At 43.5% G+C, this 23,084-nt stretch overlaps 1 protein-coding gene across 1 annotated transcript in view; it reads right to left on the minus strand.

Moving 5' to 3' along the window:
• Positions 1–16,167, minus strand: part of LOC115194775 (low affinity immunoglobulin gamma Fc region receptor II-like) — a 39,675-nt gene extending 23,508 nt beyond the window's left edge. Inside the window, exons 1-2 of the mRNA XM_029754705.1 lie at positions 16,129–16,167; positions 1,600–1,644 (exon numbers count right to left, since the gene is read on the minus strand). Coding sequence (XP_029610565.1) covers positions 1,600–1,644; positions 16,129–16,159 — 76 coding nt within the window. The 5' untranslated portion in view covers positions 16,160–16,167. The remainder of the gene's footprint in view (positions 1–1,599; positions 1,645–16,128) is intronic.
• Positions 16,168–23,084: the final 6,917 nt, after the last annotated feature.

Here is a 23,084-nt window from a genome sequence, read left to right on the forward strand (position 1 = left end):
CTCCGGCAGTTCAGGGCAGTCTGGCCACTCCGGCAGTTCAGGGCAGTCTGGCCACTCCGGCAGTTCAGGGCAGTCTGGCCACTCCGGCAGTTCAGCGCAGTCTGGCCACTCCGGCAGTTCAGCACAGTCTGGCCACTCCGGGAGTTCAGCACAGTCTGGCCACTCCGGCGACTGTTGACTGGCGGGCAGCTCCGACGACAGTTGACTGGCGGGCAGCTCCGACGACAGTTGACTGGCGGGCAGCTCCGACGACAGTTGACTGGCGGGCAGCTCCGACGACTGTTGACTGGCGGGCAGCTCCGACGACTGTTGACTGGCGGGCAGCTCCGACGACTGTTGACTGGCGGGCAGCTCTGACGACTGTTGACTGGCGAGGCTGGGTTTACACACTTGCAGTTTAATGCGGGGAGCGGGAACAGTACGAGTCGGACTGGGTGGACGCACTTCCGGGTCCGCACGAGAGACAGGAGCTGGAAACCCAGGGCTATGGAGGCGCACAGCCGGTCTAGATCTTACCTCCTGCACAACCCGCCTTGGCTGGATGGAACTAGTAGCCCTGTACGAGCGGGGTGCTCGTACAGGGCAGACTGGGCTGTGCAGGGGCCTGATGGTAGCCGTGCGTAGAGCGGGAGTTGGGTAGCCTGGTCCTCGGAGGCGTACCGGCGACCAGATGCGCTGCGCAGGCATCCTCCTACCAGGCTGGATGCCCGCTCTAGCACAGCACCTGCGAGGGGCTGGAATAACTCGCACCGGACTGTGCGTGCGTATGGGTGAGATAGTGCGCTTCTCAGCGAAACATAGCGCTCTCCACCCCATACGCTCCTCCATATAACCAAAACATTTATTGGGGGTGCCTCTCGTGCTTCTCCCTCAGCGCGTCTCTGGCCTCGTACCATCGCCTCTCTGCCTTGGCTGCCTCAATTTCCCACTGCGGGCGCTGATACTCCCCAGCCTGATGCCAAGGTCCGGCCCCGTCCAGAATTTCCTCCCAAGTCCACTTCTCCCGCCAGTCCAACTCGAACGCCGTCTGCTCCTTCCTCTGCTGCTTGGTCCGTTGGTGGTGGGTGATTCTGTCACGGTTGTCGTTGGTGAAAGAGGACCAAAACGCAGCAGGTACGTGTATGCTCATTTTGAGATTTATTAACTTTCCAAAATGAATACAAAATAACAAACCACGAGAATGAACGAACAACCAACAAACAGTCTGGCAAAGCCTAAGGCTCAACACAGAACAATCACCCACAAATAACAACCACAAACACACCCTAATATATGGGACTCTCAATCAAAGGCAGATAGACAACACCTGCCTTCAACTGAGAGTCCCAACCCCAATCAACACAACATAGAAACACACTCACCAGACTAGACATAGAAATACATAAACATAGACTATAAACCAAAACCCCGGAAATACTAAATCAAACACCCTTTAACCAAACACACCACCCTGAACCACATAAAACAAATACCCCCTGCCACGCCCTGACCAAACTACAAAACAATTAACCTTATATACTTGCCAGGAAGTGACAGTGATGAATATAGATAAATGTTACTATTATAGAACAGGTGATGAATATGGATAAATGTACTCACCTCCACCTTGTCCGAGGCTACAGTATACCAGTGTACTCAACAGCACTGAAACACACAGAGAGAACTATCACTATGGTACATGATGTAAACACTGAAACAGACAGAGAGAACTATCACTATGGTACATGATGTAAACACTGAAACACACAGAGAGAACCATCACTATGGTACATGATGTAAACACTGAAACACACAGAGAGAACCATCACTATGGTACATGATGTAAACACTGAGCTGTACCACAGATATTAATTTCCTTAAGAGTCAATCTAATTAACAGAATACAAAAATCCTTCAGTTTAAGTTTATGTTTTTTGTGTGGAGTATGTCTCAATCCAACACATCTCCAGCCTTTAACATCTGTGATGGAAAGTGCGTTTTGCTCTACGACCCCCACAAGTGTCAAGGGATTCGTCTGAAGGTAACCCATGGTAACCCATAGAAATGAATGGAGGTATGGAGGTATATATAGATATTAAACCTTCATCTGAAGGTAACCCATACAAATGAATGGAAGTATGGAGGTCGTTTTGGGCCAACAAAAATGGGGGTTAAATATGTGTCCAAAAAACAAAAATGTTTCCTGTTTTCTTATATCTCCTAGATACAGGACAGACACTACTATACTTTATGATAATTTTTTTGACTGTCTTATTTGCCATTTATTAATGTGTTATTCAATGTGTTTCTTTGTGCTATAGTCGTAAAGGCCAAATTCAATAGTTTATCAAATAAATAAATCTCATTTGGCGCATGTTACAAAATTTTATTTGTCACATGCGCCAAATACAACAGGCCTTACTGTAACGTCTGCTTCCAACTCTCAAACACATAGATCCCCTGAACGCAGTTCACTTTCCAGATCCCAATCACATGAATTCTGATCACCTGTTCACACACCTGTATGTCGTTATCACACACTATTTAGTTCAGTTCTTTGCATCACGGTATTGTTTGTTTTGTGACACACTTCTTTTCGGAACTCTGTTTTTCCCATATTTCAATCCTCCCGTGTATGATAGTTTTCGCCTGCCTCACTAACGACACCTTTTGACTATTCTCTGCCTGTACTTTAGTCGGATTTCCTGTTATCTCCCTATTGCCTGATCTCCCGGTCTACGTTACTAGTCTTTTCCCTGCCTGTACTGTTGCCTTTTTGGACCCCCTGTGTATGACCTTCTGCCTGCCCCTGGACCCAGCTACCTGCCTCCTCCTGTGGTCCTTTTCAATAAACACCTACTGCGCCCTGCGCTTGAAACCAGCTCTCTGTCGCCCATCGTGTTCATTAAACTTACAGTGAAATGCTTATTTACAAGCCCTTAACCAACAATTCAGTTTTAAGAAAAATACCTGTAAAGTAAAAAAAATAGATAAGTAATAAATAAAAGTAACAAATAATTAAAGAGCAGCAGTAAATAACAATATTGAGGCTATATACAGAGGGTAACGGTACAGAGTCAATGTGCGGGGGCACCGGTTAGTCTACGTAATTGAGGTAATATCTACAGGGTAGAGTTACAGTGACTTAGATAGATGATAAACAGAGAGTAGCAGCAGCGTAAAAGAGGGGGGGGGGGGGTTCAATGAAAACAGTCTGGGTAGCCATTTGATTGGTTGTTATTTCCAAAAAATTATACAGACAGGGGCCCTAAAATTGAAAATGAAATAGCTTAATGAGTCATGGAAACCCATTTCATGAAGCTCCTGACGAACAGTTCTTGTGCTCACGTTGCTTCCAGAGGCAGTTTGGAACTCGGTAGTGAGTGATTTCATTTTACTTTATTTATTAGGAGACACCAATGGAGACAGCTAGTCTTTTTTATTTTAGCTTTTATTTAACCTTTATTTAACTAGGCAAGTCAATTTGGCTTCCTTGTAGCTCAGTTGGTAGAGCATGGTGTTTGCAATGCCAGGGTTGTGGGTTCGATTCCCACGGGGGCCAGTACGGAGAAGAAAAAATATATATATATATGAAATGTATGCATTCACTTACTGTAAGTCGCTCTGGATAAGAGCGTCTGCTAAATGACTAAAATGTAAATGTTATTTACAATGACGGCCTCCTGTGGGGACGGGGGCTGGGGTATAAAAATAAATAATTATAGGACAAAACACACATCACGACAAGAGAGACAACACTACATAAAGAGAGACCTAAGACAACAACACAGCATGGTAGCAACACATGACAACACTACATGGCAGCAGCACAACATGGTAGCAATACAAAACATGGTACAAACATTATTGGGCACAGACAACAGCACAAAGGGCAAGAAGGTCAAGACAACAATACATCACACAAAGCAGCCACAACTGTCAGTAAGTGTCCATGATTGAGTCTTTGAATGAAGAGATGGAGATAAAACTGTCCAGTTTGAGTGTTTGTTGCAACTCGTTCCAGTCACTAGCTGCAGAAAACTGAAAAGAGGAGCGACCCAGGGATGTGTTTGGGACCTTTAACAGAATGTGACTGATTGAGATCTAAGATAGTTTTATAAATAAGGATCTTGCGATAGCTATACAGAGATGACCAGTTTACAGAGGAGTATAGAGTGCAGTGATGTGTCCTATAAGGAGCATTGGTGGCAAATCTGATGGCCGAATGGTAAAGAACATCTAGCCGCTCATGAGCACCCTAACCTGCCGATCTATAAATTACTTCTCCGTAATCTTTTTTATTTTTTATTTTTTTATTTATTTCACCTTTATTTAACCAGGTAGGCAAGTTGAGAACAAGTTCTCATTTACAATTGCGACCTGGCCAAGATAAAGCAAAGCAGTTCGACAACATACAAAAACACAGAGTTACACATGGAGTAAAACAACATACAATCAATGATGCAGAAGAAAAAATAAGACTATATACAATGTGAGCAAATGATGTGAGATACGGGAGGTAAAGGCAAAAAAATGCCATGGTGGCAAAGTAAATAAAGTATGGCAAGAAAAACACTGGAATGGTAGATTTGTAGTTTGAGGAAAGTTAAAAGTTAAAATATAAATAATATGGTGCAAAGGAGCAAAATAAATAAAATAAATAAATACAGTAGGGGAAGAGGTAGTAGATTGGGCTAAATTAAGGATGGGCTATGTACAGGTGCAGAGATCTGTGAGCTGCTCTGACAGCTGGTGCTTAAAGCTAGTGAGGGAGATAAGTGTTTCCAATTTTAGAGATTTTTGTAGTTCGTTCCAGTCATTGGCAGCTGAGAAATGGAAGGAGAGACGACCAAAGGAGGAGTTGGCTTTAGGGGTGACCAGAGAGATATACCTGCTGGAGCGCGTGCTACAGGTGGGTGCTGCTATGGTGACCAGTGAGCGGAGATAAGGGGGGACTTTACCTAGCAGGGTCTTGTAGATGACCTGGAGCCAATGTGTTTGGCGACGATTATGAAGTGAAGACCAGCCAACGAGAGCATACAGATCGCAGTGGTGGGTTGTATATGGGGCTTTGGTGACAAAACGGATGGCACTGTGATAGACTGCATCCAGCTTGTTGAGTAGGGTATTGGAGGCTATTTTGTAAATGACATCGCCGAAGTCGAGGATTGGTAGGATGGTCAGTTTTACGAGGGTATGTTTGGCAGCATGAGTGAAGGATGCTTTGTTGCGAAATAGGAAGCCAATTCTAGATTTCACTTTGGATTGGAGATGATTGATGTGAGTCTGGAAGGAGAGATTACAGTCTAGCCAGACACCTAGGTATTTGTAGTTGTCCACAAATTCTAAGTTAGAACCGTCCAGAGAAGTTATGTTGGATGGGCGGGCAGGTGCAGGCAGCGATCGGTTGAAGAGCATGCATTTAGTTTTACTTGTGTTTAGGAGCAGTTGGAGACCACGGAAGGAGAGTTGAATGGCATTGAAGCTCGTCTGGAGGGTTGTTAACACAGTGTCCAAAGAAGGGCCAGAAGTATACAGAATGGTGTCGTCTGCGTAGAGGTGGATCAGAGATTCACCAGCAGCAAGAGCGACATCATTTATGTATACAGAGAAAAGAGTTGGCCCAAGAATTGAACCCTGTGGTACCCCCATAGAGACTGCCAGAGGTCCAGACAGTAGGCCCTCCGATTTGACACACTGAACTCTGTCAGAGAAGTAGTTGGTGAACCAGGCGACGCAATCGTTTGAGAAACCAAGGCTACTGAGTCTGCCGATGAGGATGTGGTGATTAACAGAGTCAAAAGCTTTGGCCAGGTCAATGAATACGGCAGCACAGTATTGTTTCTTATCGATGGCGGTTATGATGTCGTTTAGGACCTTGAGCGTGGCTGAGGTGCACCCATGACCAGCTCTGAAACCAGATTGCATAGCGGAGAGGGTGCGGTGGGATTCTAAATAGTCGGTAATCTGTTTGTTGGCTTGGCTTTCGAAGACCTTAGAAAGGCAGGGTAGGATGGATATAGGTCTGTAGCAATTTGGGTCAAGAGTGTCACCTCCTTTGAAGAGGGGGATGACAGCAGCTGCTTTCCAATCTATGGGAATCTCAGACGACACGAAAGAGAGGTTGAACAGGCTAGTAATAGGGGTTGCAATAATTTCGGCAGATAATTTTAGAAAGAAAGGGTCCAGATTGTCAAGCCCAGCTGATTTGTAGGGGTCCAGATTTTGCAGCTCTTTCAGAACATCAGCTGAATGGATTTGGGAGAAGGAGAAATGGGGGAGGCTTGGGCGAGTAGCTGTGGGGGGTGCAGTGCTGTTGAATGCAGTAGGGGTAGTTAGGTGGAAAGCATGGCCAGCCGTAGAAAAATGCTTATTGAAATTCTCAATTATAGTGGGCTTATCGGTGGTGACAGAGTTTCCTATCCTCAGTGCAGTGGGCAGTTGGGAGGAGGTGTTCTTATTCTCCATGGACTTTACAATGTCCCAGAACTTTTTAGAGTTGGAGTTGCACGAAGCAAATTTCTGTTTGAAAAAGCTAGCCTTGGCGTTTCTAACTGCCTGTGTGTATTGGTTTCTAACTTCCCTAAAAAGTTGCATATCGCGGGGGCAGTTCGATGCTAATGCAGAACGCCACAGGATATTTTTGTGTTGGTTAAGGGCAGTCAGGTCTGGGGAGAACCAAGGGCTATATCTGTTCCTGGTTCTAAATTTCTTGAAAGGGGCATGCTTATTTAAGATGGAGAGGATGGCATTTAAAAAAAATAACCAGGCATCCTCTACTGACGGGATGAGGTCAATATCCTTCCAGGATACCAGGGCCAGGTCGATTAGAAAGGCTTGCTCGTTGAAATGTTTCAGGGAGCGTTTGACAGTGATGAGTGGAGGTCGTTTGACCGCTGACCCGTTACGGGTGCAGGCAATGAGGCAGTGATCGCTGAGATCTTGGTTGAAAACAGCAGAGGTGTAATTAGAGGGCACATTGGTTAGGATGATATCTATGAGGGTGCCAGTGTTTGCGGCTTTGGGGTTGTACCTGGTGGGTTCATTAATAATTTGTGTGAGATTGAGGGCATCAAGCTTGGATTGTAGAATGGCTGGGGTGTTAAGCATGTCCCAGTTTAGGTCGCCTAGTAGCACGAGCTCTGAAGATAGATGGGGGGCAATCAGTTCACATATGGTGTCCAGAGAACAGCTAGGGGCCGAGGGGGGTCTATAGCAGGCGGCAATGGTGAGAGACTTGTTTTTGGAGAGGTGGATTTTTAAAAGTAGAAGTTCAAATTGTTTGGGTACAGACCTGGATAGCAGGACAGAACTCTGCAAGCTATCTCTGCAGTAGATTGCAACACCGCCCCCTTTGGTCGTTCTATCTTGTCTGAAAACGTTGTAGTTAGGGATGAAGATTTCACAGTTTTTGGTGGACTTCCTAAGCCAAGATTCAGACACAGCTAGGACATCCGGGTTGGCAGAGTGTGCTAAAGCAGTGAATAAAACAAACTTAGGGAGGAGGCTTCTAATGTTAACATGCATGAAACCAAGGCTATTACGTTTACAGAAGCCATCAAAAGAGAGCGCCTGGGGAGTAGGAGTGGAGCCAGGCACTGCAGGGCCTGGATTCACCTCTACATCCCCAGAGGAGCAGAGAAGCATAAGTATGAGGGTACGGCTAAAAGCTATAAGAATTGGTCGTCTGTGACGTCCAGAATAGAGAGAAAAAGGAGCAGGTTTCTGGGGGCGATAAAATAGCTTCAAGGTATAATGTACAGACAAAGGTATGGTGGGATGTGAGTACAGAGGAGGTAAACCTAGGCATTTAGTGATTATGAGAGAGATATTGTTTCTAGAAACATCATTGAAACCAGAAGATGTCATAGCATGTGTGGGTGGAGGAACTGAGAGGTTGGATAAGGTATAATGAGCAGGGCTAGAGGCTCTACAGTGAAATAAGCCAATAAACACTAACCAGAACAGCAATGGACAAGGCATATTGACATTAAGGAGAGGCATGCTTAGCCGAGTGATCAGAGGGTCCAGTGGGACCTGTCCAAGTTGGCAAAATAGTTAGTTATAGTGGCCCAAGAAAAGTGTCCGATAGACCTATTCAGATCTCAGCCGAAAAGACAGCTAACGATTAGCCGGCCGCAGATGGGCGATCAGGTTACGTCGCGACGGAGGGGCCAGTTGGACAACTCCCTCGGGCAGATAATGTCGGTGGTCCAGTCGTGAAGACCCGATGGGGCTCCGCATCGGCAGTAAAATCTAGCATGGGTAGGATGGTCATCTGAATCAGGGTTAGTTTGGCAGCTGTGGTGAAAGAGGAGCAATTACGATAGAGGAAACCAAGTCCAGATTTAACCTTAGTCTGCATGAGTTGATGTGATTACCTCAAGCTCTAAACTGACAGAGGTAGTAATCACGCCTGTTCTGTTCACCTCTTCTTACCAAACCACATCACCTTTGTTTTGGAGGTGTTCATAACAAGTTAGGATCAGCTTGATCTCCCCCTTTAATTAAAGGATGAACCGTGGATGCCTTCCAAGCAATGGGAACCTCCCCAGAAAGGAGAGACCGGTTAAAAAGGTAAGAGAACTTGTTTGGGGCAGCAATATTAAAGAAGAAAGGGTCTAAACCAACTGAACCAGATATTTTTTTATGGTCAAGTTTAAGGATCTCCTATAGCACCTCGGATTCAGTGACTTTGTAGCAGGGCAGGGGGAAAAGAGGGAGGAGCATCGGGGCTAGTAGCATTAGAAGGGAGGGAATGTTGGACATGAGGAGTCAAATAGACCTAATGAAGTGTTGATTAAACAGCTCAGCCATGTTGTTCTCTTCAGAAACAACCACATTATCAACATTAAGGGACATGAACAGCTGTGAGGAGGAGGGTTTATTCTCCAGGTCGTTAACTGTTTTCCAGAATTGATTGGGGTTAGACCCACAGAGAGAGAACTGCTCCTTAAAGTAACTACCTTTGGCCTTCCGTATCAAATCAAATCAAACTTTATTTGTAACCGTGAAATGCTTACTGATAAGCCCTTAACCAACAGTGCAGTTCAAGAAGAGTTAAGAAAATATTTAACAAATAAACTAAAGTAAAAAACAATAAAAGTAACACAATAAAATAACAATAACGAGGCTATATACAGGGGATACCGGTACTGAGTCAGTGTGTGGGGATACTTTGTACATGTAGGTAGGGGTGAAGTGACTATGCATAGATAATAAACAGCGAGTAGCAGCAGTGTACAAAACAAATGAATGGGGGGGTTCAATGTAAATAGTCTGGTAGTCATTTGATTAATTGTTCAGCAGTCTCATGGCTTGGGGGTGGAAGCTGTTAAGTAGCATTTTGGTCCTATAATTGGCGCTCCGGTACGACTTGCCGTGCGGTAGCAGAGAAAACTGTCTATGACTTGGGTGACTGGAGTCTCTGACAATTTTGTGGGCTTTCCTCTATGTCCTGGATGGCAGGAAGCTTGGCCCCAGTGATGTACTGGGCCGTACGCACTACCCTCTATGGTCAGATGCCGAGCAGTAGCCATACCAGGCGGTGATGCAACCGGTCAGGATACTCTCGATGGTGAAGCTGTAGAACGTTTTGAGGATCTGGGGACCCATGACAAATCTTTTCAGTCTCCTGAGGGGGAAAAGGTGTTGTCGTGCCCTCTTCATGACTGTGTTGGTGTGTTTGGACCATGATAGTTTGTTAGTGATGTCGACCCGCTCCACTACAGCCCCGTCAATGTTAATGGGGGCCTGTTCAGCACGCCTGTTCATGTAGTCCACAATCAGCTCCTTTGTCTTGCTCACATTGAGGGAGAGGTTGTTGTCCTGGCACCACACTGCCAGTTCTCTGACCTCCTCCCTATAGGCTGTCTCATCGTTGTCGGTGATCAGGCCTACCACTGTTGTGTCATTAGCAAACTTAATGATGGTGTTGGAGTTGTGTTTGGCCACGCAGTTGTGGGTGAACAGGGAGTACAGGAGGGGACTAAGTACACACCCCTGAGGGGCCCCTGTGATGAGGATCAGCGTGGCAGACGTGTTGTTGCCTACTCTTACCACCTGGGGCGGCCCGTCAGGAAGTCCAGGATCCAGTTGCAGAGGGAGCTGTTTAGTCACAGGGTCCTTAGCTTAGTGATGGGTTTTGTGGGCACTATGGTGTTGAACGCTGAGCTGTTGGGTGGTATGCGAATTGGAGTGGCTATAGGGTATCCGGGAGGATACTGTTGATGTGAGCCATGACCAGCCTTTCAAAGCACTTCATGGCTACCGACGTCAGTGCTACGGGCAGTAATCATTCAGGCAGGTTACCTTCACTTCCTTGGGCACAGGGACTATGGTGGTTTGCTTGAAACATGTAGGTATTACAGCATCAGTCAGGGAGAGGTTGAAAATGTCAGTGAAGACACTTAATTTTCTTTTAATTTCACCTTTATTTAACCAGGTAGGCTAGTTGAGAACAACTTCTCATTTGCAACTGGCCAAGATAAAGCATAGCAATTTGACACATTCAACACAGAGTTACACATGGAATAAACAAAACATAGTCAATAATACAGTAGAACAAAAGAAAACAAAAAGTCTATATACAGTGAGTGCAAATGAGGTAAGTTAAGGCAATAAATAGGCCATGGTGGCCAAGTAATTACAATATAGCAATTAAACACTGGGATGGTAGATGTGCAGAAGATGAATGTGCAAGTAGAGATAGTTGCCAGTTGCTTGCTTTAAGTACACGTCCTTTGGTTCCTTTGGTTCTCCATGATGTTTAGGTCAGAGCATGACTAGGGGGGTGTTCTAGTCATTTTGTTTCTATGTTTTGGGATTGAGTGTGGTTCCCAATTAGAGGCAGCTGATTATCGTTGTCTCTAATTGGGGATCATACTTTAGGGTTCCCTTTTCCCACCTGCTTTGTGGGATATTGTTTTGAGTTAGTGCATGTTGCACCACTGATGTCACGGTTCGTTGTTTGTTTCTTGTTTGTTTGAAAGTTTCACTAAAATAAAGATGTGGAACTATACTCGCGCTGCGCCTTGGTCCTATTGTTCATCTGACGAACCTGACAGTCCTGGTAATCCGTCTGGCCCCGCGGCCTTGTTAATATTGACCTGTTTAAAGGTCTTGCTCTCATCGGCTACCGAGAGTGCTCTCACAGTCATCCAGAGCAGCTGGTGCTCTCATGGATGCTCCAGTGTTGCTTGCCACGAAGCAAGCATAAAAGGCATTTAGCTCATCTGGTAGACTCGCGTCACTGGGCTGCTCGCATCTGCGTTTCCCTTTGTAGTTTCCCTCAGGATAGGCTGAGTGCACTTATTTCTCATTTGCCTGAACGAGAGCCAGTCAGTCTGAGTATGCGTGTGCCGAGCCTTTCGCCAAATGCAATTATTGAGGTGGAGTAAGTCTGCCAGATCACGGTCGAACCAGGGGCTGAACCTGTTTTTAATTCTCATTTTCTTTATGGGGGCGTGTTTGTTAACAATATCACTGAAAATATAAAAAAATAAGGTCCAAGCGTCTTCGACAGAGTGGGTCAATCTGATCTATACCATTTTACAGAGGCCAGGTCATGAAGGAAAGCTTGCTAATTAAAGTGTTTTAGCAAGTGTCTATGACAAATCAGGATAGGTTGTTTCACTGAGCAGCCATTACGAACACCGGCTGTAAAACAGTGATCACTAAGGTCATTACAGAAAACACCAGACACCAGACCGATACGTATCAGGATTATTTGTGAGGATTTCATCGAGGAGAGTAGCCTTTTCTGGGTGTTTGGAGTCATACCTTGTGCAATTGGTAATTGGTAATAATCTGAGAAAGATTTAGGGAGTCCCATTGCTTAATGTGCAGAAAACACAGGCTTTTACGAGAGCAGAAATCAGTGAAACAGGTATCAGAGACCAAGTCGGAATTGGGGCTAGCAACAGTAAATGGGCCAGAGTGTACATGCACATTTCCAGATATCATCAACAGTAATACTATCAAGGCATGGTAGAGGACAGGGAGAGCTATGCAAGTGTTGATTTATAACATTTGAATGTGCATTAGATGGTAACAAGATCATATTGTACAGCAATTTCATCAGGTAACATGGATATAAAGCCAGCGAGAGGTGGTTAGAATAGGATGGGAGGCCATGAGTCTGTGTAACCAATAGAGAGTCAGAGTCCAGAGCGTGGGAAAAACATAGACTCTTCCACAGTTGTTCAATGTCAACAAAGCACATAGGAGTCATGAGGCAATTAGCATAAAGCACAAGAGAAAAATATAACAACAGCTCAGAGTCACTCGACCCAACAGATCCACTCGACCCAACAGATCCTCCTCTCCACCCTCTCCGAGTTGGGTATCTCCAGCGCGGCTCACGCTCTTGGAATGCGTCCTACCTGACAGGTCGCTCCTACCAGGTGGCGTGGCGAGAATCCGTCTCCGCACCACGTGCTCTCACCACTGGTGTCCCCCAGGGCTCAGTTCTAGGCCCTCTCCTATTCTCGCTATACACCAAGTCACTTGGCTCTGTCATATCCTCATATGGTCTCTCCTATCATTGCTACGCAGACGACACACAATTAATCTTCTCCTTTCCCCCTTCTGATAACCAGGTGGCGAATCGCATCTCTGCATGTCTGGCAGACATATCAGTGTGGATGACGGATCACCACCTCAAGCTGAACCTCAGCAAGACAGAGCTGCTCTTCCTCCCGGGGAAGGACTGCCCTTTTCATGATCTTGCCATCACGGTGGACAACTCCATTGTGTCCTCCTCCCAGAGTGCTAAGACCCGGGACAACACCCTGTCGTTCTCCGCTAACATCAAGGCGGTGACCCGATCCTGTAGGTTCATGCTATACAACATTCGCAGAGTACGACCCACTGGATATCATAAGGTGAATGCACCAATTTGTAAGTCGCTCTGGATAAGAGCGTCTGCTAAATGACGTAAATGTAAAATGCAAATGTAACAGTACGTGTGTGCTGGAGGCAAGCGAAGGTTCTGGTGAGAGGGGGGAGTGTGGTGGTGGTACCTGTACCAGACAGGGTGAGACAGACCAGGGCAGAAGGTGAATAGATGGTTTCCAAGCAGCAATGCCCACCTGGGTGAAGCTTTTTTTTCAGGAGGCAGATTCCTTGTAGAAAATCCCAGCTAACGTAGATAGCAAGTCTCTGTCCGTCTATTCCACATTGAGAAGGAGGTCATTAGCTATAACTTTTTTCGGTGTGGTCCTTTTTCATGTCCAAAGAAAAATTTTGTTTGGAACTCGGTAGTGAGTGATTTGATATATTAGGATCCCCATTAGATGATGCAAGACGGAGCCAATTACGACAGTCTTACTGAAGTCTGACATATAATGAAAAAGACAGAAAAAAATTCACATCTATTAGTTACACAAACATGTCAGAATTGTGATACAGTGAATTATAAGTGAAAATAATCTGTCTGTAAACAATTGTTGGAAAAATTACTTGTGTCATGCACAAAGTATATGTCCTAACCGACTTGCCAAAACTACAGTGAGGGAAAAAAGTATTTGATCCCCTGCTGATTTTGTACGTTTGCCCACTGACAAAGAAATGATCAGTCTATAAATTTAATGGTAGGTCTATTTGAACAGCGAGAGACAGAATAACAACAAAAAAATCCAGAAAAACGCATGTCAAAAATGTTATAAAATTATTTGCATTTTAATGAGGGAAATAAGTATTTGACCCCCTCTCAATCAGAAATATTTCTGGCTCCCAGGTGTCTTTTATACAGGTAACGAGCTGAGATTAGGAGCACACTCTTAAAGGCTGGTCTTCGAACGTATAACCATTACAGTGAAATAAGTATTTGACCCCCTCTCACCTTGTGAAGATGCTGGAGGAAACAGGTACAAAAGTATCTATATCCACAGTAAAACGCGTCCTATATCGACATATCCTGAAAGGCCGCTCAGCAAGGAAAAAGCCACTGCTCCAAAACCGCCATAAAAAAGCCAGACTACGGTTTGCAAGTACACATGGGGACAAAGATCGTACTTTTTCGAGAAATGTCCTCTGGTCTGACGAAACAAAAATAGAACTGTTTGGCCATAATGACCATCGTTATGTTTGGAGGAATAAGGGGGAGGCTTGCAAGCCAAAGAACACCATCCCAACCGTGAAGCACGGGGTGGCAGCATCATGTTGTGGGGGTGCTTTGCGGAGGAGGGACTGGTGCACTTCACTCAATAGATGGCATCATGAGGGGGGGAAATTATGTGCATATATTGAAGCAACATCTCAAGACATCAGTCAGGAAGTTTAAGCTTGGTCGCAAATGGGACTTCCAAATGGACAATGACCCCAAGCATTACATTTACATTTTAGTCATTTAGCAGACGCTCTTATCCAGAGCAACTTACAGTAGTGAATACATTTAATTTCATGCATTTAAAAAAAAAAAAATTTACTGGCCCCCCATGGGAATCGAACCCACATCCCTGGCGTTGCACACACCATGCTGGCATGCTGGCATTGCAAACACCATGCTCTACCAACTGAGCCACAACTTCCAAAGTTGTTGCAAAAAGTCAATATATTTCAGTGACCATCACAAAGCCCTGACCTCAATACTGTTGAACATTTGTGGGCAGAACTGAAAAAGTGGGTGCGAGCCAGGAGGCCTACAAACCTGACTCAGTTACACCAGCTCTGTCAGAAGGAATGGGCCCAAATTCACCCAACATATTGTGGGAAGCCTGTGGAAGGCGACTCGAAACGTTTAACCCAAGTTAGACAATTTAAAGGCAATGCTACCAAATACTAATTGAGTGTAAACTTCTGACCCACTGGGAATGTGATGAAAGAAATAAAAGCTGAAATAAATCATTCTCTACTATTATTCTGACATTTCACATTCTAAAAAAAAAGTGGTGATCCTAACTGACCTAAGACAGGGAATTTTTACTAGGATTAAATGTCAGGAATTGTGAAAAATTGAGTTTAAATGTATTTGGCTAAGGTGTATGTAAACTTCCGACTTCAACTGTATATTAAACCAGACAGATATTAAACCATACAGATATTAAACTACTGTAAATAGCAAATCAACTTTTCAGATCTTAAACTTTACAGATTTTAAGCAATGTAGATATTAAACTATATAGATTTGAAACCATACAGATATTAAACTATATATATATTAAACTATATAGATATTAAACCATATAGATATTAAACTATATGGATTTGAAACCATACATATATTAAACCGTACAGATATTAAACTATACAGATATTAAGCTATATCGATGACAAACCATACAGATTTTAAACTATACAGATAATAAACCAAATATATAAACTAAAATATGTAGATATTAACTAATATAGATATTTAACAATATCGATATTAAACCATACAGAAAATAAACCATAAAGATACAGAAAATAAACCATAAAATACAGAAAATAAACCATAAAGATATGAAAATATACAGATATTTAACCATACAGATATTAAACCATAGAGCTATTAAACAATACAGATATTAAACCACACAGATATTAAACCATACTGATATGAAATTATACAGAAAATAAACCATAAAGATATGAAAATATACAGATATTAAATCATACAGACAGTAAACAATACAGCTATTAAACAATACAGATATTAAACTATATAGATTTTAAACCATACAGATATTAAACAATACAGATATTAAACCATACAGCTATTAAACAATATGGATATTAAACTACACAGATAGTAAACCATACAGATAGTAAACCATACAGATATTAAACAATACAGATATTAAACCATATAGATATTAAACCATACAGATATTAAACCATACAGATATTAAACCATACAGATATTAAACCACATAGATATTAAACCACATAGATATTAAACCATATAGATATTAAACCATATAGATATTAAACTATATAGATATTAAACCATATAGATATTAAACCATATAGATATTAAACTATATAGATTTTAAACCATATAGATATTAAACCATACAGATATTAAACTATATATATATTAAACCATATAGATATTAAACCATATAGATAATAAACTATATATATATTAAACCATATAGGTATTAAACCATATAGATGTTAAGCTATATAGATATTAACACACACAGAAAAAGAAAGTGTACTTACAGAGCTGCCAGCAGAGTGGTGTGAGTTCCATCTTGTCTTGATGCTGAGTGAGACTCTGTGATCTCCAGTTATAGATGTATAGACCCTCCTCCTACTTCCTGTTTTGACCACACACACAAGGCCCTGCTGACGACGTGATGAAACAGAGGAAGAGAGAGTAGATTATGTATACTAGCTCTACCACTGTTTATTTCTTCATTACCACCCCTCCCACCCTGGGTCATGTCCGTTAAACTGTGTTATTCTGAGAGGATTGACCTCTAACCCCTACTATCAGTCACTACTGTAGATCTGAGAGGATTGGGGGAGAATTGTAGTAATATTTTCATCTTGCCTTCTTTTTTATTTAATTGTTTTATTTATGGTTTATTTAAAGCAAGGCAAGTCAGATAAATTCTTGTTTACAATGACTGCCTACCCCGGTGTAACGGCTGTCTGTGGAAGCGCAGCGGAGTTAGTGTTCATCTTGAGTTTTAATTCACGAACGAACACGATACAACAAAACAAGAAAACCGACAGCCAAACAGTACTGTCAGGTGCAAGACACTAAACAGAAACAATCCCCCACAAAACCCAAAGGAAAAACAGGCTCCATATGTGTGACTCCCGATCAGCAACAACGAACTACAGCTGTGCCTGATTGGGAGCCACACAGTACCCCCAAAAAAAGAAATACAAAAACATAGAAAAATTAAAATAGAACGCCCCCCCAATGTAACACCCTGGCCTAACCAAAATAAAGAACAAAAACCCCTCTCTATGGCCAGGGCGTTACACCCGGCCAAACCCGGACGACGCTGGGCCAGTTGTGCGCCGCCCTATGGGACTCCCAATCACGGCCGGATGTGATACAACCTGGACTTGAACCAGGTACTGCAGTGACGCCTCTTGATGCGGTGTCTTATACCGCTGCCCCACTCGGGAGCCATCTACTTCTGATTGGCTTGGTGGAAATGCTGCCATATTCAAATCTAGACCCTACTCTCTACTCCCTAGCCCCTACTCTCGACTATATAGCCACTACTCTCTAGCCCCTACTCTCTACTCTCTAGCCCCTACTTTCTATCACATACTCTCTACTTTCTGTCCTCTACTCTCTACTCCCTACTCTCTTGCCCCTACTCTCCAGCCCCTACTTTCTATCACCTACTCTCTACTCACTGTCCTCTACTCTCTACTCCCTACTCTCTATCCCCTACTCTCTATTCCCTACTCTCTATCCCCTACTCTCTATCCCCTACTCTCTAGCCCCTACTTTCTATCACCTACTCTCTACTCTCTAGCCCCTACTCTCTATAACCTACTCTCTACTCTCTATCCCCTACTCTCTAGCCACTACTCTCTAGCCCCTACTCTCTAGCCACTACTCTCTAGCCACTACTCTCTAGCCCCTACTCTCTAGCCACTACTATCTACCCCCTACTCTCTACTGTCTATCCCCTACTCTCTACCCCCTACTCTCTACTCTCTAGCCCCTACTCTCTACCCCCTACTCTCTACTCTCTATCCCCTACTCTCTACCCCCTACTCTCTACTCTCTAGCCCCTACTCTCTATCACCTACTCTCTACTCTCTATCCCCTACTCTCTAGCCCCTACTCTCTAGCCACTACTCTCTAGCCCCTACTCTCTAGCCCCTACTCTCTAGCCACCACTCTCTAGCCCCTACTCTCTATCCCCTACTCTCTATCCCCTACTCTCTATTCCCTACTCTCTAGCCCCTACTCTCTAGCCCCTACTCTCCAGCCCCTACTCTATATTCCCTACTCTCTATCCCCTACTCTCTATTCCCTACTCTCTATCCCCTACTCTCTATCCCCTACTCTCTATTCCCTACTCTCTATTCCCTACTCTCTATCCCCTACTCTCTATCCCCTACTCTCTATTCCCTACTCTCTATTCCCTACTCTCTATCCCCTACTCTCTACTCTCTAGCCCCTACTCTCTATCACCTACTCTCTACTCTCTATCCCCTACTCTCTAGCCCCTACTCTCTAGCCCCTACTCTCTAGCCCCTACTCTCTAGCCCCTACTCTCTACTCCCTACTCTCTACTCTCTATCCCCTACTCTCTATCCCCTACTCTCTATCCCCTAATCTATAGCCCCTACTCTCTACTCCCTACTCTCTACTCTCTATCCCCTACTCTCCAGCCACTACTCTCTAGCCCCTAATCTATAGCCCCTACTCTCTATCCCCTACTCTCTACTCCCTACTCTCTACTCTCTATCCCCTACTCTCTAGCCCCTACTCTATAGCCCCTAATCTATAGCCCCTACTCTCTATCCCCTACTCTCTACTCCCTACTCTCTACTCTCTAGTCCCTACTCTCAATCCCCTACTCTCTATCCCCTACTCTCTACCCCCTACTCTCTAGCCACTACTCTCTATCCCCTACTCTCTACTCCCTACTCTCTAGCCCCTACTCACTATTCCCTACTCTCTTGCCTCTCTCTCTCTCTGTCATCTCTGTCTCGGTGACGTCACCAATTGGAACGCTATTAGCGCGCACCACCGCTAACTAACTCGCCATTTCACATCGGTTACACTAACACCATCAGACAGTGGAGTGTACTGGTGTGAGTCTGGGTCTGGAGAACACAGCAATGCTGTCAACATCACAGTACCTGGTATGTCCACAAACACCATCTACTAACATTATAGTGTTAAGTGGTTCATCTGGTTTCAGAGAGCTGATGTTATGTTTATATATGATGTATATATATTATATACAGCTGGAGCTGTGATCCTGGAGAGACCTGTTTATATATGATGTTTATATATTATATACAGCTGGAGCTGTCATCCTGGAGAGACCTGTTTATATATGATGTTTCTGGAGAGACCTGTTTATATATGATGTTTATATATTAAATACAGCTGGTGCTGTGATCCTGGAGAGACCTGTTTATATATGATGTTTATATATTATATACAGCTGGAGCTGTGATCCTGGAGAGACCTGTTTATATATGATGTTTATATATTAAATACAGCTGGTGCTGTGATCCTGGAGAGACCTGTTTATATATGATGTTTATATATTATATACAGCTGGAGCTGTGATCCTGGAGAGACCTGTTTATATATGATGTTTATATATTAAATACAGCTGGTGCTGTGATCCTGGAGAGACCTGTTGATATATGATGTTTATATATTATATACAGCTGGTGCTGTGATCCTGGAGAGACCTGTTTATATATGATGTTTATATATTATATACAGCTGGAGCTGTGATCCTGGAGAGACCTTGAGGCTCCAATTACATTGGTAGCCGGTTTATAATAGCAATAAAGCACCTCTGAGGTGTGTGGTAAATGACCAATATACCACAGCTAAGGGTCCAGTCTGCTATATAGCAGCCTAAGCCGATATTTGAATTTATTGGGCCTTGGGCCTTAATACATGTCTTACAGTTGTGCTGTGACATTTATTAGCATAATTCTAAATCTGTGTTTTGTGTGTTTGTGTGTGTGTGTGTGTGTGTGTGTGTGTGTGTGTGTGTGTGTGTGTGTGTGTGTGTGTGTGTTAATATAAAAGGTCTTGTCATTTCCATGTCTCTCTCCAGCACAATCTCCAGGTGTCATTCTTCCTCCATCTGCAGGTCCATCTCCAACTGCAGTTCCAACTCCCATTCCATCTCCAGCAGTCCCAGTGTTGTCCATGTCTCTACCCAGGCTGCTGTGTAGTCTACTGGTGGGGTTTCCCTACCTATAAATGTGCTCATAATACAGGTCTCATTCTTTCTCCAGATGCAGGTCCATCTCCCATTCCATCTCCAGCAGTCCCAGTGTTGTCCATGTCTCTACCCAGGCTGTTGTGTAGTCTACTGGTGGGGTCTCCCTACCCATAAATAGGCTCATAATACAGGTCTCATTCTTTCTCCAGATGCAGTTCCATCTCCCATTCCATCTCCAGCAGTCCCAGTGTTGTCCATGTCTCTACCCAGGCTGCTGTGTTGTCTACTGGTGGGGTCTCCCTACCTGCTGGTGACCATCATACTGCTGGTGAAATGCTGCAGGAGCAGGGCTCAAGGTGAGACCCTGAGTTTATACAGGATCACCTCATTCCAATAAAATACCTGTTGTAAATCAGAATTATATCACAACTACTCACAATAATGAAGTAACTCTGATTCATGTTGTAAAGTGTTGATAACTGTATCTCTGATTGAACCATGTTGTAAAGTGTTGATAACTGTATCTCTGATTGAACCATGTTTAAAGTGTTGATAACTGTATCTCTGATTGAACCATGTTGTAAAGTGTTGATAACTGTAGCTCTGATTGAACCATGTTGTAAAGTGTTGATAACTGTATCTCTGATTGAACCATGTTTAAAGTGTTGATAACTGTATCTCTGATTGAACCATGTTGTAAAGTGTTGATAACTGTATCTCTGATTGAACCATGTTGTAAAGTGTTGATAACTGTAGCTCTGATTAAACCATGTTTTGAAGTGTTGATCATTTGCTTTGATTGAACCATATTGTAAAGTAATCATAACTAGCTCTGTTTAAAGTCTTGCTAGATAGCTCTGATTGAACCCTAGTATAAAGTGTTGATAACTAGATCTGATTGAACCATTTTTATAAGTGTTGAACACTTTAGCTCTGATTTCACCATGTTGTAAAGTGTGATAACTCATTTTGATTGAACCATGTTTTAAAGTGTTCAAAACTGTAACTGTAATTTAACCCTGTTTTAAATTCCTGATAATAGGCTCTGATTGAATTATGTTGTAAAGTGTTGATAAGTGTATCTCTGATTGAACCATGTTTAAAGTGTTGATAACTGTCTGTTTAGGGGAAACCAGGGAACCCAGGAAGACCCACCAAGACCAATTAGGTGAGTTTCTACTTTACAGCACAACAGCTGCAGTGGCACAATATGGTATTTTGAACACAGTGTGTACTATATTATGTTACCTCTTAGTAGAAGTAGATAGTAGGAAGGATTAGAGTGAACAAACAAAACATGTATGTAACGGATATGAATTCATGAATTTAGGAGTAAATAGCCCTGGTATTGATGAGGAGTAAATAGCCCTGGTATTGATGAGGGAGAGCTGGACATAAGGAGTAAAAAGCCCTGGTATTGATAAGGAGTAAATAACCCTGGTATTGATAATTACCCAGCCCTTCCCTGTGGCTCAGTTGGTAGAACATGGTGTTTGCAACGCCAGCATGGTGTGTGCAACGCCAGGGTTGTGGGTTTGATTCCCACGGGGGGCCAGTACCAAAAAAAATTCATGAAATGTATACATGTAAGTCGCTCTGGATATGATGATAAGATTTGTATTTCGTGATATGTTATTCCACTGGCTGTTGACTAGGGTGGGATGCAAGTGTCCCAGGTTCCCAGACTGGCCACTAGGAGTGCCATTGGATGAGCATCTTCCTGTTTAATTATGACCGTACACAGTTCATTGTGTGTGGTCTTAGTGCCAGCATCGGTCTGTGTCGGAATATAAACAGCTATGAAAAATACAGGTGAAAACTCTCTAGGTTAATAGTGTGGTCTACAGCTTATCATGAGATACTCTACCTCAGGTGAGCAAAACCTTGAGACTTCCTTAGATATCGTACACCAGCTGTTTACAAATATACATAGTCCGGCCCCCCTTGTCTTACCAGACGCCGCTGTTCTATCCTGCTGATACAGTGTATAACCATCCAGCTGTATGTTGGTAATGTCGTCGTTCGGCCACGACTCAGTGAAGCATAAGATATTACAGTTTTTAATGTCCCGTTGATAGTTTAATCTTCCTTGTAGGTCGTCAATTTTATTTTCCAATGATTGCATGTTTGCCAATAGAATGGATGGCAGAGGGGGTTTACTTGCTCGCCTCAGAGGGTAGCCCGACCTAGGCCCCCTTTTCCTCTGTCTTCTCTTTACTGTTTCCTAAAACACTCAGCAGACATGGTTCCTTGACAAAACTGTTTCCACTAACACTGGAAAGACACTGGTCCCTTGACAACACTGTTTTAAAAACACTGAGCAGACATGGGTCCCTGACAACACTGTTTCCAAAAACACTGAGAATACATGTGTCCTTGACAACACTGTTTGCAAAAACAATGGGCAGATGCGGGTCCTTGACAACACTGTTTCCAAAAACACTGAGAATACATGTGTCCTTGACAACACTGTTTGCAAAAACAATGGGCAGATGCGGGTCCTTGACAACACTGTTTCCAAAAACACTGAGAATACATGTGTCCTTGACAACACTGTTTGCAAAAACAATGGGCAGATGCGGGTCCTTGACAACACTGTTTCCAAAAACAATGGGCAGACACGGGTCCTTCACAACACGGTTTCCGAAAACACTGGGAAGACATGGATCCTTGACAACACTGTCTCCAAAAAACTGTTAGCAGACATGGGTCCTTCAGACATCAATTTTTCCAATAACCCTGAGCAGACGGCTTCTTTAATAAAACGGTTTCCAAAAACAATGGGCAGACATTGATCCTCAACACACTGTTCCATAGTACATTGGGTAGAAATTTGTCCTTGACAAAACTGTTTTCAAAAACACTGAAGAGACATGAGTCCTTGACAACACTGTTTCCATGTGTACATTTACGTCATTTAGCAGACGCTCTTATCCAGAGCGACTTACAGTAGTGAATGCATACATTTCATACATGGCTCCCCGTGGGAATCGAACCCACAACCCTGGCATTGCAAACACCATGCATTGCAAACACCATGCGCTACCAACTGAGCTACAGGGAAGGCACATGGGTCGTTGACACACCTGTTTCCAAAACCCTGATCAGACATGTGTCCTTGACAAAACTGTTTCCAAAAACAATGAGCAGAAATTCGTCCTTGACCTAACTGTTTTCAAAAACCCTGAGAACACATGGGTCCTTGACATTACTGTTTCCACTAACACAGACCTGGGTCCTTGACAACACTGTTTTCTAAAACAATGGACAGACATG

Source organism: Salmo trutta, chromosome 5 (assembly GCF_901001165.1).
Source record: "Salmo trutta chromosome 5, fSalTru1.1, whole genome shotgun sequence".
In the NCBI taxonomy this organism is placed as follows: Eukaryota; Metazoa; Chordata; class Actinopteri; order Salmoniformes; family Salmonidae; genus Salmo; species Salmo trutta.